Genomic DNA, 13,587 nt, shown 5'->3' on the forward strand with positions numbered 1-13,587 from the left:
CTGAACCAGTCCGTTCGAACGTGGAACGCTGCCAATCTTCAGCCTAAGAATCAAGTCTACCGTATAGTCAACATTCAACCTTTGGATGGAAACGTGGATGGAAGGTGGAAACGCTGTCCGTTTCAACGGAGGAGACCGTGGATCTTGTCCTGTCGATTCCTTTTCAACTCTCGAGGCTTTTGATTTTCCCTGTAAGCAACATCGGTCTGTTCTGGGGGCTGGCAGGGCTTTGCGGCCCCCAAGCCAGAGGCTGGACCTGCCCTGAGGGGTGACCCTCCAAGCAAACTCTTACTGATGCCTCTAATCCCACCGCCCAACAGCCGTTGGGAAAATGTCTGTCTCCCTAAATCTTGGGAGCAAAATCCAATGAATTAAGTCTCCAGCCTTGGTGCAGAGCTGAGGAAATGTTTTAAAAACCTCTAGTGGCAACATCAAACTTTGAAACCTGGGGTCGACAGAAAACGTGGGACTTTGCGCTGCCAGGACTGTAGAGAAAAGTGGAACTTTTCTCTCTCTTTCCCTCCTATTTAATGGCGTCCGGCGTTCTCAGGTTGTGCTAGACGGAGCAACTGAGCAAAAGCTGTAAAGCACTTGGCCTTCTTCGCAGCCTCAAGCTTCGTCTTGCTAGGCTGGGCAGCTGCTAGGTTAACTGGCCCGTGAAACGGCTTTTGGGGCATCCCCGAGGCCTGGGCCAGGGCCACCACCTCCCCAACCAGCCTCGTTGCTCTTCTGTGAGGCTCCCTGTTCTCCAAGGACTTCCTCCCCAAAGACACAGGCATCGTTCTGCCTCCCTCCCTCCTTCCCCCCAGCTGGAGAGCTCCTGATCTAGGCAGATCCCCCACTTCTCCTTGGGCTGCGATGGCACTGATGACATTACCTAGTTGGGTCATGAAACGCCCGCAAGGGAACCACCCAGAGAGTACCAAGGACCCCGCCCTCCAATCCTGAGCTATAGATATGCTCCTTTATTGGCACGACAGCCCATTTCCGCAGTTCTGTCGCTTCGTGGTCCAGCCGGGCTGCTTGGATGGCCCTTCAGCAGTGCCCAGCGCGACCGGTTTCCTGAGAATTAACCTGGAGCGTGTGGCTTGACCTGAAGGAGGAGGCCGCCCAGTTGCGTGTTTCTAGGTGGTCCTGGGTGGCCGAGGAGGCCTTGAGCGCAGGAAAGGAGGCCGGGCAGAGTGACCCTTGAACTTCCTGACTCAGACGCCCTGCTGAATTGCGGTGGAGACAGAGGCCCCCCTCCCTGGCAGCTGTGAACCTTGCGTGGGTGTCTCAACTGCCTGTCTTTCAACAGGAAAGCTTTGGTGGGTCAAGCAGTGGCTTGGAGTGAGCGGCTTTTTCAGCCCCTCCGCGCCACTAGGAGGAGGAGCAGGGACCCCAGGGTGGGGGTCAGTCCCAGAGGAGAGAAAAGGTTTTGTCTGGTTGTTCCCCGATCCTCAAGCAAAGGTTGGTTTTTCCTTCCTTGCAAAAGTCAGGGGCTGCCTTTTTACACAGGGCAATTTTTGCTCCACTCTTGCAAAACTGGAAAGCATTAAATGGATGTTTTGATCCATTCATCATTCACTAAATGGGTGTTTCTGGAAAATTAAGGCCTGCCCCACAAGAGGAAGATGGATCCTCTTTAGATTAGCATCTGGTTAGCCTATGTCTTCGTCCTGGGCAAAGCCGTCCATCTATGTACATTTAAAAGCACACACAAACACACAGCTGAGCCTGAACGAGCAAACTCTGCATGCTCAGAGACCCTCCTGGAGGTTGGACGACTCTGCCCGTAAAATCCCTATTTTTCCCAGTACTGTACTTCCAACAACGCATCGGGGTAATTTAAAATAGGAACAGAATCCTTCATACCATTCACTTCTCACAGTCACATTGTGAAAAACTCCTAGCAAATTTGCTAACATCCTAATACTGAAGGCCAGTAATTAATAAGACTAGTCAAAATCTACGTAACTCAATTCCCTACAAATAACGCGCTTTGGAATTCGGCAAGGGTTGTAGTTTCCTTTATGGAATATGTTTGAATTTTCTATAGCTCTAAGAGCTGAGAAAAAGTAAGTAGAATCTAGTGGATCTGGAAAGGCAAAGGAGGTGTTCACAATGTATATTTAATTTAAGCATGTTGGCCTTCTGGGGTCTCTGAACAGCAGCGTAACGTCTCCCTCTTTCTGCTTTAATAGCTGGGGTGAACAGAATGGGGGGGGGGTTCACCAACTAAGCGGCAAACAGAGAAGTAACTGCCTGGCCTGGTCAGGAGAAGCTGGGGGTCCGAAGCTGCGCCAAATTGTCTCGGGGAAAAAGAGCAGACTGTTTTGTTTGTAGATTGTGGCAATTTGTGCATGTCTAGGTGAACATGGCTAAAAATAACCTTTGGAAGAACAGGCGGTCAGGACTGGTATTTATTTAAAATAAAGAGACAAGGGGTGGGTGCGGTGGGGGGGGGAGGGAATAATGGAAAAAAGAAAAAACATGTAAAGCACTTTTTTAAAAAACAAAAGAAAACAAAAAACGGTCAAAACCAATGTTTGTTTTATTAGCTCCCTTTTACTGTCGTGCTTTGTAAATTGTCTTATTTGTGTAATAAATAAAGTCGAGTCGAGTCGAGGTGCGGGCACTGACATCAGGGAAGAATGGATTCCTCCGGTTCTTCAGCCCGGCTCCTCTTCTGTTCCTTGGGTCCTCCATGCAGATGGCAAAACAAAACAACAACCAAGCACCTCCCCCCCCCAAAAAAAAAACACCCCTGGTTCCTTCTCTCCCGGGGAGAGGCCATTGAACCCAGAGGGCAAAGGACGGCCTGGGTCTTTGCCAACCGGTTCATCTTGGGAGAATCTGACTGTAATCTGGGGTGATTGGCTCACCATTTCCACTTATTGCCGCCGATGAAAGGGAAGCCGTCGGGCACCGCTCTCTTGCCAGGGGGAGGCCAAGTCGGCCTTAATGGAGAAATGATAGGCAGAGGGTCTTCAGGCGCAGAAGCCCAAGGGGCGCCGGCTTCTTCCTCGCCCTCCGCCAGGCTCACTTCTTCGGCTTGAAGCCAACACACTCGTCCCAGCCTTTCCGGCAGGTCTTCACAATCCAGTCGTGCTCATCATCATCTGGGGGGGGGGGGTTGGTTAATTGTGGTAGGGGGGAGACACAAAAGGAGAATTAAAATGGATTTCATTCAGGGCTGAGGGGGGTGGTGGTCTCTTGGCCTCCCCTTGTCAAACTGGGGAGGAGTTTGGGCCCCAGGGCTGAGCGAGGAACAATGAAGACTAAGATCTAAGACATAAAAGAAAGACTTTTCACGGTAGGGCAGATAAAAAGTTTCCTCTTAAAGAGAAAGCAAATGTATTTTGAGCTGGTAAAGAGGCCACTTGGGTGTTGCTTTCTGTTGGTTTAGCAAGGCAGCTTGACTTGGAAGTAAGCCCAACCGAGTTTAAATAGGGTTTACCCCAGGTAAGTGGGCACAAAATTAGTCTAATTATTTGCCTTGGACGTGACTACAGTCTGATTGCCTTTTAACGACTCAATTAATTTCATCTAGGTCGTTTTTCATACTGTCAAAACCTCAGCCTTCCTTCAGGAGATTTCAGAAAGCGTGGAAGTGGTGAGCTTATGATTTAATAAATTTGAGGGGTTCCCTGCACTGATGGGGAAGGGGGGGGAAAGGCCATTTTAATCATGTCCGCTGGAATGGCCTGAATCTTAAGCTCACATATAAACCGATCTAAATTCCATTTTGTTTAGGTGTTAGATGGCTAATCTGGTAACCGGTTAAAAACTGCTGCTGCAGCCTCTTTTCCTCTGTTAAGGAAACGGACTCCAGGACCCCCAATAAATATATTTTCATTCCTTCTTGCCTCTGGGAATCCAGCCTGTATCCATGTCACAATTTTCCAGTTGTGGCCATGAGGCGAAGGGGAGGGAGCTGAGCCTACGGGCTACCCGGTGAGATTTTGGAGGGGCTAAATGTCCCTTTGCTGCTGTCCTGAGGTCACCCAGGTGATTTGCCACAACTTAGGGCCACCAGGAAGACAGGGCCGGATCCTGCAGAGCCAGGAACACAAATCCTGCCTCGCAACTCTTCCTAACCTCCTGCGCTTGCTCAGGCAAAGGGCTGTGATTCTGCATGCAGGGAAAACCACCAAGACTTTTTGACCAGGCGACGGACAGGAAGCCAGGTATTTTCCAAAGGCCAGTTTCCCCCTCCCCCGGGGTGGGCGCTTCTCCTGCTTAAACGGTGAGGGATGCAAAGGGAAGGGAACTGCCCAGCCAAAGAGCAGCTCAGGGGGACCCTTGGTCACCCCAACTCTCTCACTGGACCTATCCAGAAGGAGAGGCAGCCCTCACGGAGAGGGGGACGCAGAGGCCCGGCCCGGCCTGGCCTGGCTGGGTGGGGATAGCCGAGCGAAGGGTTAATGGAGGAAGAGGAGGCAGGCTGCCTGCTAATCATGCCTGCTCCCGGGCCCTGAATCGGTGCAGCTGTAGCCTCTTCAGCACGAAACAAGGCAAACTGGGTTTATTGTGCTGAACGAGTTTGGGTCTCCTCCCTGATTGTTGGTAATTGGCGGCCAGGGACTTAACAGCCTCTCCATCATCTCTCCCCCGCACTCTACCTGACGGTGCAGCTAACAATTTGAATCACAGATGCTGCTCGGGCTCTCGGCAGCAGCTGCTCGTGTTAGCCGCCCCGGTCCCTCCTCACGCAATCCCCGGCAGCTTCCTCGCCCCGCCACACCGGGGTGAGCCTGAAGAGTTGGGGTTTTCATCCATATTTAAAATGGAATTAAAAGCCCGGACAGACTCTGATTAGCGCTGCCAGACGACAAAGTTGTAATTACCTTCCTCTCTTTTTCTTTTTAGCTAAGACAATTGTTGGGCGATATTAACAGGAGCGCCGAGGCACATCTTCGCCCTAGATGTGATTTCCTTTTCTTTTCTTTTTTTTAAAAAGTGGTACTGAGGGTCGGGCGGGGGGGAGAAGAGGGGGAAGCGAGAATACAAATACTCTTTAATCAAGTAGAAATTATCACCCTGGTGCAATTAGGCGCTCTGTCTTTCGTGTGGGGAGGAATCCCATCGGGACGCGATTAAATTCATTCTCTTCGCGTCTCCTCTTTCTAGCGGCCCCCGTTTGCACCCGAGGAGGAGAGTCCCGGCTGGACCAAGAAAGGGCCCAGCAGCAGAGCGTGTAGCAAAGACACCCTGGATTGGGATCCTTTGCATGCCACCCAAGGAAGGGCAGGAAAGGCCCAAGGTAGCCACGAAGGCATGGAATCCATGGGGAGTATCCATATTTATCTTGGTGTTAAGGAAGCCTTGATGGAGTTTTTAAGAAGGTTCTTAAGATGGTGTTGGACAACCATTTGTCTGAAATGGTCTACAGTTTCCTGCCTGAGCAGGGGGTTGGACTAGAAGACCTCCAAGGTCCCTTCCAACTCTGTTATTCTAGAATCAAGATGAATTCAAAGCACAGTCCCTCAAGCTCTGATAAAGGTCCCCATGCAGAATAACAGAACAGAATAACAGAGTTGGAAGGGACCTTGGAGGTCATCTAGTCCAACCCCCTGCTCAGGCAGGAAACCCTAGACCACTTCAGACAAATGGCTGTCCAGTCTCTTCCAGTGTTGGAGCACCCATAACTTCTTGTGGCAAGCAGCTCCACTGGTTAATTGTTCTCACTGTCGGGAAATTTCTCCTTAGGCCCAGGTTGCTTCTCTCCTTGATTAGTTTCCACCCGTTGCTTCTTGTCCTGCCTTCTCCTTAGAATAGGTCGACCCCCTCTTCTCTGTGGCTGCCCCTTAGATACTGGAACTCCGCAAAGCCATTTCTCCTGAAGAGACTGCCATGATTCAATACTAAAGGGGGGAAGTATCTCTACTTGCTGTCTTCCTCCCTCCTTGCCCAACACCTCCCCCCTGGTGCCATCAAGACCCCAGCTGGATTCTGTCTACGTATCCAGAGTGGGGAGCTCAAACCCAAACCTTGCTTGTTATTCTTGGCAAGCCAGGAATTAAATCTTTGCAGGTTTCAAGTAGTCATTATTTTAGGGCCTGGAAACCCAGAGGGTGGGCAAGGAGCCAAGCATCGCGCACCCTGCCAGGAAGCGGCTGCCCAGGCGCGGACCCCCAGCCTGGCAGGGCTCCCCCAGGGACCAGCCGAGGCCTTCCTCGAATGGGGGGAGCTTTCAGGTAGAGAGGCTGGGGAGGGAGATTGGGACCCTGGCACCCTGAATGCCCACGGCCAAACGCCACGAGGTCCTCCCACTGAGCCCTCACAGGCGGCCCACAGCCAGGCAGGGGTGGAAAAAGTCACCCCCAGAACATGGGAAACACATGATCCGGCCTATTTCATGCCTGTATCTCTTGGATCAGACTGTGGGTCTTGAAGAGGCTGGTGGGAGCCCTGAAGACTCATTCAGGGACACTCTCCTGGTCTGGCTTCAGAATGCTCTCTTTCCTCTAAAATTTGTCCAGGGCTGAATTAAATAAGAGCGGAGAAAGCCACCTGGAGACCACCGTTTGAGCTCAAAAGGCGTTGCGTCTCCAAAGCTGCCAGTGCCGACCTGCGTGCACTTCCTTCTGACTCCACGCCCAATTTTTGGCATTGCTAATTAACAGCTCTGAGGAGCAGACCTGCTCAAGGGACCCTTCCCCTCTCCAAAGGATTCCCTGACAAAACCAGATCCTTTGGGTTAGTCTAAAGGAAGCTGCACCAAGTGGTGATTTCTGAAGCAACGGCTGCATTGACCCATATACTGACAACCAAATATATGGAGGAGGAAGAGGAAAAAAGGCACTCGCTCACCCATCCCATCTCTGCCATTCAGAGGGCTGTGCGATGGAAACCAGCACACAATTGACACAATTTGTTTTGTTCCCTGCCCAGGAGCAGACTCAAAAGAGCTCACGATTAATTTCGGCATAAACCGAACATTCTTGCAAACAGGTCTGGCGCCCGTTCTTTGAAGAATACACTGATTACCAACAATTTCTCAGGGCTTGCCACAAACATTATGTCTTTTGTTGTGCAAAAGAAAAAGAAAAAAAAATAGCAGAATCAACCATCTGGCAAATGCCCCAGAGCTAAAATCTTTCACACGGCTTATAATTCACAATGATTAAATATACAAAAGCAGAAAAGAGGAAGAAGGGGAAAAAAGAGAGTTATACTATAGTATGTTAAACACACACACACACACACACACACACAAACACACACACACGCACGGGACTTCCATTGCTTGATCAAAACCCAATGCCATCCACGGAAAAGTATCCGAGGAGGCACACTTATTTCTTTCTTTCCCAGATAATAGTTTCAATTTGCGACTTGCACAATTGCCATTTGAACCCGTCACAGCTCACGGGGTCTGGGTGTCACAGGCCGTTCCCTGTCTGCTTTTCAAAGGGCCAGGTGTGCTCTTGAGGGCAACCGGCAGTGGTGCCAGGCCGGGCCGGGCCAAGAGAGAAATTCACGACTGCAAAAGTGCAATGGAGGAACAGAAGCAGAGGACAGGAAAGCCTTGGAGTGGTAAGGGCTCGTTCAAGGCTGGAGACCTGGGTTCAAATCTGAGGCCTTTGCAATTCCTCTGTCGAATCCCAGGCGGAGGCAGAGTTTAGTTTCTCTCTGGGTGGGTCCAGCTCAAAACCCTGGAAGTGTGGGAATCCTGGCGTCTGCAGGCAAATGGAGGAGGGGAGGGGCTGACTCAAGGGTAAAACAGTCTCCTCGAACCCAGCTCCTTAGGAAGAGGGTGGACTTTCAGCAAACCGCCTCTGCTGCTGTTGTCCAGAGGTTCCTAAATATTTCCTGACATCTGTTTTTGATGCTTCCAGATCTGGCCAGTCGCCTGCCAGAGCTTTCCTGCCTTTCCGGCGAAGGAGCAGTCCTGGATCCGTTCCCTCTCACGGCTGACCCCTTCCTTGTATGCTCCCCCCCCCTCTTGTCACCTCGGTGGCCCCCCAGCCTCGAAAGACCCTCCGGGGACGGCGGCGTTCCTTTAAGGGCAGACAAATGCTGCCATTTTCAATTGTATCTGTGCCCTTAAAGGAAGGGATGGACTTTGGCACGACATCCCATCTTCACACCCATGTTCTCGGAGGGAGGGAGGGAGGGACGCGGGGGGGGCACGCTCCTGCACACTGCCCAGCCACCTCTTTGCAAAGCGGGATTTGCACAATGGGCCACTTGTAATTGTTGCGAGGCCGTCGCTCCAAGTTTATAGCAACAGAAGGAAAGGAAGGGGCGTTCAAAGCCGAGGTGGAACAAAAATTCCAAGGAGTCTCCCTCTGTCTGTCTCTCTCTCTGGGTTGACCGGTCACAATTCCTGTGTTGGGAAAGGGTGTGTTTATCTTACTCGTGACGAGGGTCACACTGAGCCCAGGAGTTTGGTCTGATGGCACCCAGAGGCATTGAGATGTTGGGTGGGGGGGGGGGAGACAGAGCCCAGTCCCACCTACGGCAAAGTTCTGGAGATGCTGGAGGACCAACCTCACCAACCCTGCTGAGGTCAGGGCCTATCCTGAGGGTGGGGTGTCTCCAGAGTCCAACCTACCTTCGGGGGTCTCGCTAAGCACATTGATTTGTGCTTAGATTGTAAGCCGCCCTGAGTCTTCGGAGAAGGGTGGGATATAAATGGGATTTTTTTTAAAAAAAATATGGCTGACCCCAAGGGCCCTCATTCCTCCCCACTCCTTTTCCAGGTTAAGGACCCCAAGGCTTGCAGTGGTCTGCCCGGTGTTCTCCAGGACAGCTCAGACTTCCCTCTTGCTTATTTTGCAGCCCCCGCAGCCAGTTCCAGGTTGAAATGGATCCAGAGGATAAAGGCCTACCTGCGTTTCTCAGGAAGCGGTGCCGGTAATCCACCACCACTCTAGTCTTCGGGTTGTAGAAGCCGTCTCCACAGTCATAGCAGCCAGGTGGGATGCTCCGAGGCGGGTCCAGGTTGGTCAGCTGGGAAATCCCTTGGAAAGGAAATGGAGGAAGAGGAGGATGTGAGAAACAACAACTCTGGGGGGAAAAACAACCCAGCCTTGACTCTTTGCACCAGGGGCCCTGATTTTGAGTTTTCGGGGGTCTCCCGATCCGAAGGGAGAGGGTCTGCCCACCTGCCAAAGAGAGCAAGAGCATCAGTAATCCCCACATCCGGCTGACCCAAGCTGTACCTGCTGGCTTCAGGCCATTGCAGATTTCCGTGTAAAACCTTCGGTCGTAGCCGTCACAGTAATGCCATTTATTGTCTTTGTATTCCAAACCGTCAGAGAAGGTGTATTTCCCCTGCCAGGGCAAATTCAGGGCTAAGGTGGAGCAGAACCAGCTTCCTGTTTCTTGACTGCGTCCCCAAGGATGGCTTCTTTCCCTTCTCAGATGGTGTGAATGAGCCTGCCTATCCGACTATTATGAATTAGAAAACTGTTTTATCAGACACAGGAAACGGGCAGGGAATGACCGACAAGGCGGGTAGAAGAAGTAAGACAGACAAAGGAAAAGAGCAAGGAATGGCGTTTCTAAAGAGGATGGACATTCTTGAAGGACAGTTAAGTGCACCCAGTCCTGAAAGGTCCTTATGGGACAATCCATTCCAGATCCTTGTTCAATGTTGTCTTAGCACAGTGTGTGCACCGAGCCACTTTGGTTTGTGGGCGTGTGGAGCCCAGCACGCTTGGGGCGCCCACCCAGGAGGCATCTGCTGAGGCTTCGGAGATGGAGAAGAAAGGATGACTCCCCTTGGTAGGAAGGTGGTCCCGGGAGGTCCTCATAGGCCCGGATGGGTCAAGATCAGCTCCCACCAGGGTGTCAAAGAGATTGTCTCTCAAGAGCCCCAGAGGGCCCTGGTTGAAGCCTTACCTCAACGCAGATGCCTTTGTCCCAGGTCCCTTCGTATTTGCTTCCACTGGGGAAGTACAGAGTTCCTGGCCCGTGGAACATGCCGTCCTTCATCTCGCCCTCATACTTGGTGTCGGTGGGGAGGGTGTAGGTCCCTGTCCCTTCCAACCTGGGGGGAGCCCAGAGAGAGTCAGGCACTCCAACCACCCAGGCCATCCTTATGCAAGGGAGCAATAGCCTTTGCATTGCCCCCCCCTAATCATCATATATCAAATGTAAGGGGGGTTGTTAATGATGCATTACTCATTGGACCTATTAATAGGCAGGGATAGCTTCCATCCCCACCCCACCCCACCGAGCAGATTGCTCTTATGAGAGGTATTAATAGCACCATCGAGGCAGACTCTGCAATCTTTACGGGCGATTATGAATTATTAGCGTTGCATATTAATAGACCGTCTGCACTGCACGTGCCCCCCCAAGTCTTTGCAGGGAGGGCGCGGCAGCCCGGATCCCCTGGGCCTTCACGCGAGGCACCCTCCTTTGCACGTGAGCAGAGGCTTCCCGTGGCGACCTCCTTGTAACGCGTTTGCACGACCCCCCCCCACCCCCACTTTGCAACCTTTAGGCAGCGGGTGGGGGTGGGAGGTAAATCGCGGTTCATCAACGGGCCTGCAGGAGAGGGGCGCCCCCGGGGATCGCCCGGCCCTCCCCCAGCCTGCGTGTCCGGCGCTGCCCAGGAGCTGCGCGTCCCCACGTGCACCTGCCGTTGACGCGCTGCCCGCGGTAGCAGCTGCCCGTGTACTGCATGGCGCGGCGGGGCTCGCGCGCGTCTCCGTCGCCTGGGCAACGGAGGGCGGCGCCGGAGCGGGCAGAGGCGTGGCCGCGGCGGGCGCCCCGCCCTGTGCGGGAGGAGAGGTCGGAGCGGGGCGTCTGCGCCTGCGTGGCACGGGGAGCATGCGCGCTGCGCCCTGAGGCCCGGCGGCGGCGAAGGAGAGTTGAAGGTGCGCGGCGTCTCCGGCCATGCCGGGCCTGGTGGAGGTTCCCTCGCCGGAGGAGCTGGATGTGCCGGAGGTGAGCCGCCCCGCGGCGCCCCCTGCCCTCGGGAGCACCCCGGGCGGTGCCTCGGCTTCCCCACTCGCGTGACCCTCCGTGACCTCTGACCTCCCCAAGCCCCTCTGGAGGGGTCAGTCCAGGGCTCTGCCTGCGGCCCCCCCTCCCCTCCCCACCCTTAAGCAAATACGTAAAATAAGTACACATTTTATTTTCACACTATCTGCCAGTTTCAGAGCTTGGATTTTGCCCCCCCCTCCTAGCATGGATCTGGCAGCCACCAGGAAGATTATATGTGAAGGGGGAGGAATGAAATAAGAATGGATGAACAGCCAGGCTGGGGCAATCTGGGCGTTTATGAATTTATTCATTAATCCAATCTGTGTGACCGCCCATCTTGCCCAAGGCGTGCACAAGAAGAGAGAAAACTACAGGTGAAATGTATTTATTTCTGTTTGTTAATAAATGGGCCTGCCCTTGACTCCCTGGCTTGCTCCTCAGCTGGCAGTTGGCAGTGCAGTCCTGAAGGCGGGTGCCCACCACTATGGCTCGCAGTGTGACCAGATCAACAAGGAGTTCATGCTGTGCCGTTGGGAGGAGAGGGACCCCCGGAAGTGCTTGAACGAGGGCCGGGCCGTCAGCAAGTGCGCCGTGGACTTTTTCAAGTGAGCCTGGCGGGGGGAGGGCTCTGGGACACAGTTGGGAGGGGGTCGTGCTGTGAAGGCCTCGGAAGGGAAGTGTTGTTAATAAAGGAGAATGTTTGTAGCTCAGGGTGGAAATGAAAAATATTACAGTTTACCCCGTAGTCAGCTAGATATTCAGAGTGGATTTGGCATTTTAACTGACCTATTGAAACCTCCCCAAGGAACCAGGATAGGCAGATGTCAAAGATTTATGATGTTAGGGGTATCGTCACAGGAGGGAAGCTGTGCCGAGCAAAGCTGCCTTTTGCAATGGACCGATGGGGATTTTGTCAATGCCAATGGTGGTCATGTAATAAATTAGTGTGGTTTATTGCACAGCCAGCAAGTATTTAAACTGGATTTGGCATCTTTGTCCACTATTGAGTCCTTCCCAAGGTAGGCAGATGTTACGGTTTGGTGGTGTTAAAAATCAGTAGGATCTAAGCTGTTCCAAGCAAATTTGCCTTTTGCAGTTGATTGATGGTGTTCAAGTTGTGCTCCAGATGTTTTGAGGTTGCACCCAGGTTGTTGTTACGTTATCTTCTTATCCCCCTCCCCATGTATCTTGGGACACGACCGCATTTCGGGATGGTTTTCAGCCTTTTATTCGCTTAATCAAACGCAGCCTCTTCTGGTTTACAGGCAGATCAAGCTGCACTGTGCCGAGCCCTTTAACCAATACTGGAACTGCCTGGACGAGTCCAACATGTTGCAGTTTCGGTATTGTCGGAAGCAACAGCAACTCTTCGATGACTGCGTGCTAGACAAGCTGGGCTGGGCGAGGCCAGAGCTGGGGCAGCTGTCCAAGGTAAGCGAGGACCCTCCTCGTCTCTTTAGGGCAGGTGCTCATGGTCAGTGAACCAAGTGCTTCTTGCTCCTTTCCCATCATCACCCACTTTTCTCTAAACGAGCATGAATCTGCTCCTTCCTTCCTCCTTCCTGTCGCAACTCTGAAAATACGACAAGACTGAGCTGACTTTGCTCTTTCTTGTGATGGATGTAGGCTGGGGAGCATTGCTAGATTAAACCAGCCCTTTAAGGGGATGATAGGCTTCTGGAATACGAAGGCAAGGGGTCTAACTCCCTTATTTCTGCTGCTGCTAGACAGAGCTAGCAGTTTTGCACGTGAATTACCTTCTGGCGTGTTTATCAGATGTTTACCTGACTTCCGCTGCACGTTTTGCAACTGAGCAATGCAGGAGGGTAAGGGGAATATTTACAGAGGCCCATTTAGTCTCATCCGAGCAGAAAATGCTGGGCATGAGATCCTGCGGTCTTGACTGCATCAGAGGCCCAGCCGCTTCTGTGTCCCCCTTGCTCTTTCCCTCCGCTTCCTCTTCTAAAATGTTGTCTTCTTGCAGCAAGATCTTCCATTGGGATTCTTCCCTTTCCAGGTCACGAAAGTGAAGACCGTGCGTCCCCTCCCCGAGAACCCCAGCCATTCCCGAATGAGACCACCACCCAACCAACCAACTGAAGGCGAGTACAAGCCTGCGAAATATGATAACCGAGGTTTTTTCTGGAGTTGGTAGGGGGGAAAAATTACACCTGTGCATGTACACCAGCCACTGCATGAAAACAGGTTTCTTTCTGGATTGTAGATTATTCTCCTTGTCGCTGGATGGGTCTGACGTGTACTCAATGGTCATTAAATACATATTCCCTAAAGGTCCGACTTCTCATGCGTTCTGTCGTGTGTGTGTGTTTGTTTGTTTGGAATATCCAGGTAGAGAAATGATCTAATTCTGGAATAAATCTTTATGGGTAGCAGTAAGGAAGACCAGCCTTTGAGCTGTCCCAGTGTGGTTGTCTGCGTTAAGGACAATATTATGGGTTTCTTAATACCCGTCTTCTCGGGGCAAACTTTTCCTCCTTGCCTGCTGATCTTTGACTTCCTGAGTGTTGTCTCAGTTATAGTGAGCCTCGCTCTCAACCCTTTTCACACAACCATTAATCTCAGCCTTAAATTCAGGCGCCTTGATAGGGTCTTACGATCTACGGTGACGTTAATCTACAGTTTCCTTCACCCAGTGAAGTC

At 52.2% G+C, this 13,587-nt stretch overlaps 2 protein-coding genes across 2 annotated transcripts; one reads left to right on the plus strand and one right to left on the minus strand.

The window, feature by feature from the left end:
* Positions 1–2,993: 2,993 nt before the first annotated feature.
* Positions 2,994–10,623, minus strand: MORN5 (MORN repeat containing 5; the record flags this gene model as incomplete). The annotated part of the gene is made up of 5 exons (XM_081339428.1): positions 2,994–3,101; positions 8,820–8,951; positions 9,153–9,264; positions 9,835–9,982; positions 10,577–10,623. The coding sequence occupies 5 exons, from the start codon at positions 10,621–10,623 to the stop codon at positions 3,022–3,024; spliced, it is 519 nt and encodes a 172-aa protein (XP_081195554.1). The 3' UTR covers positions 2,994–3,021.
* Positions 10,624–10,744: 121 nt separating this feature from the next.
* On the plus strand, positions 10,745–13,217 carry NDUFA8 (NADH:ubiquinone oxidoreductase subunit A8). The gene is made up of 4 exons (XM_081339463.1): positions 10,745–10,887; positions 11,368–11,531; positions 12,192–12,357; positions 12,944–13,217. The coding sequence occupies exons 1-4, from the start codon at positions 10,837–10,839 to the stop codon at positions 13,079–13,081; spliced, it is 519 nt and encodes a 172-aa protein (XP_081195589.1). The 5' UTR covers positions 10,745–10,836; the 3' UTR covers positions 13,082–13,217.
* Positions 13,218–13,587: the final 370 nt, after the last annotated feature.

The sequence above is a fragment of the Vipera berus genome (assembly GCF_964194415.1).
Source record: "Vipera berus genome assembly, chromosome: 15".
Lineage (NCBI taxonomy): Eukaryota > Metazoa > Chordata > Lepidosauria > Squamata > Viperidae > Vipera > Vipera berus.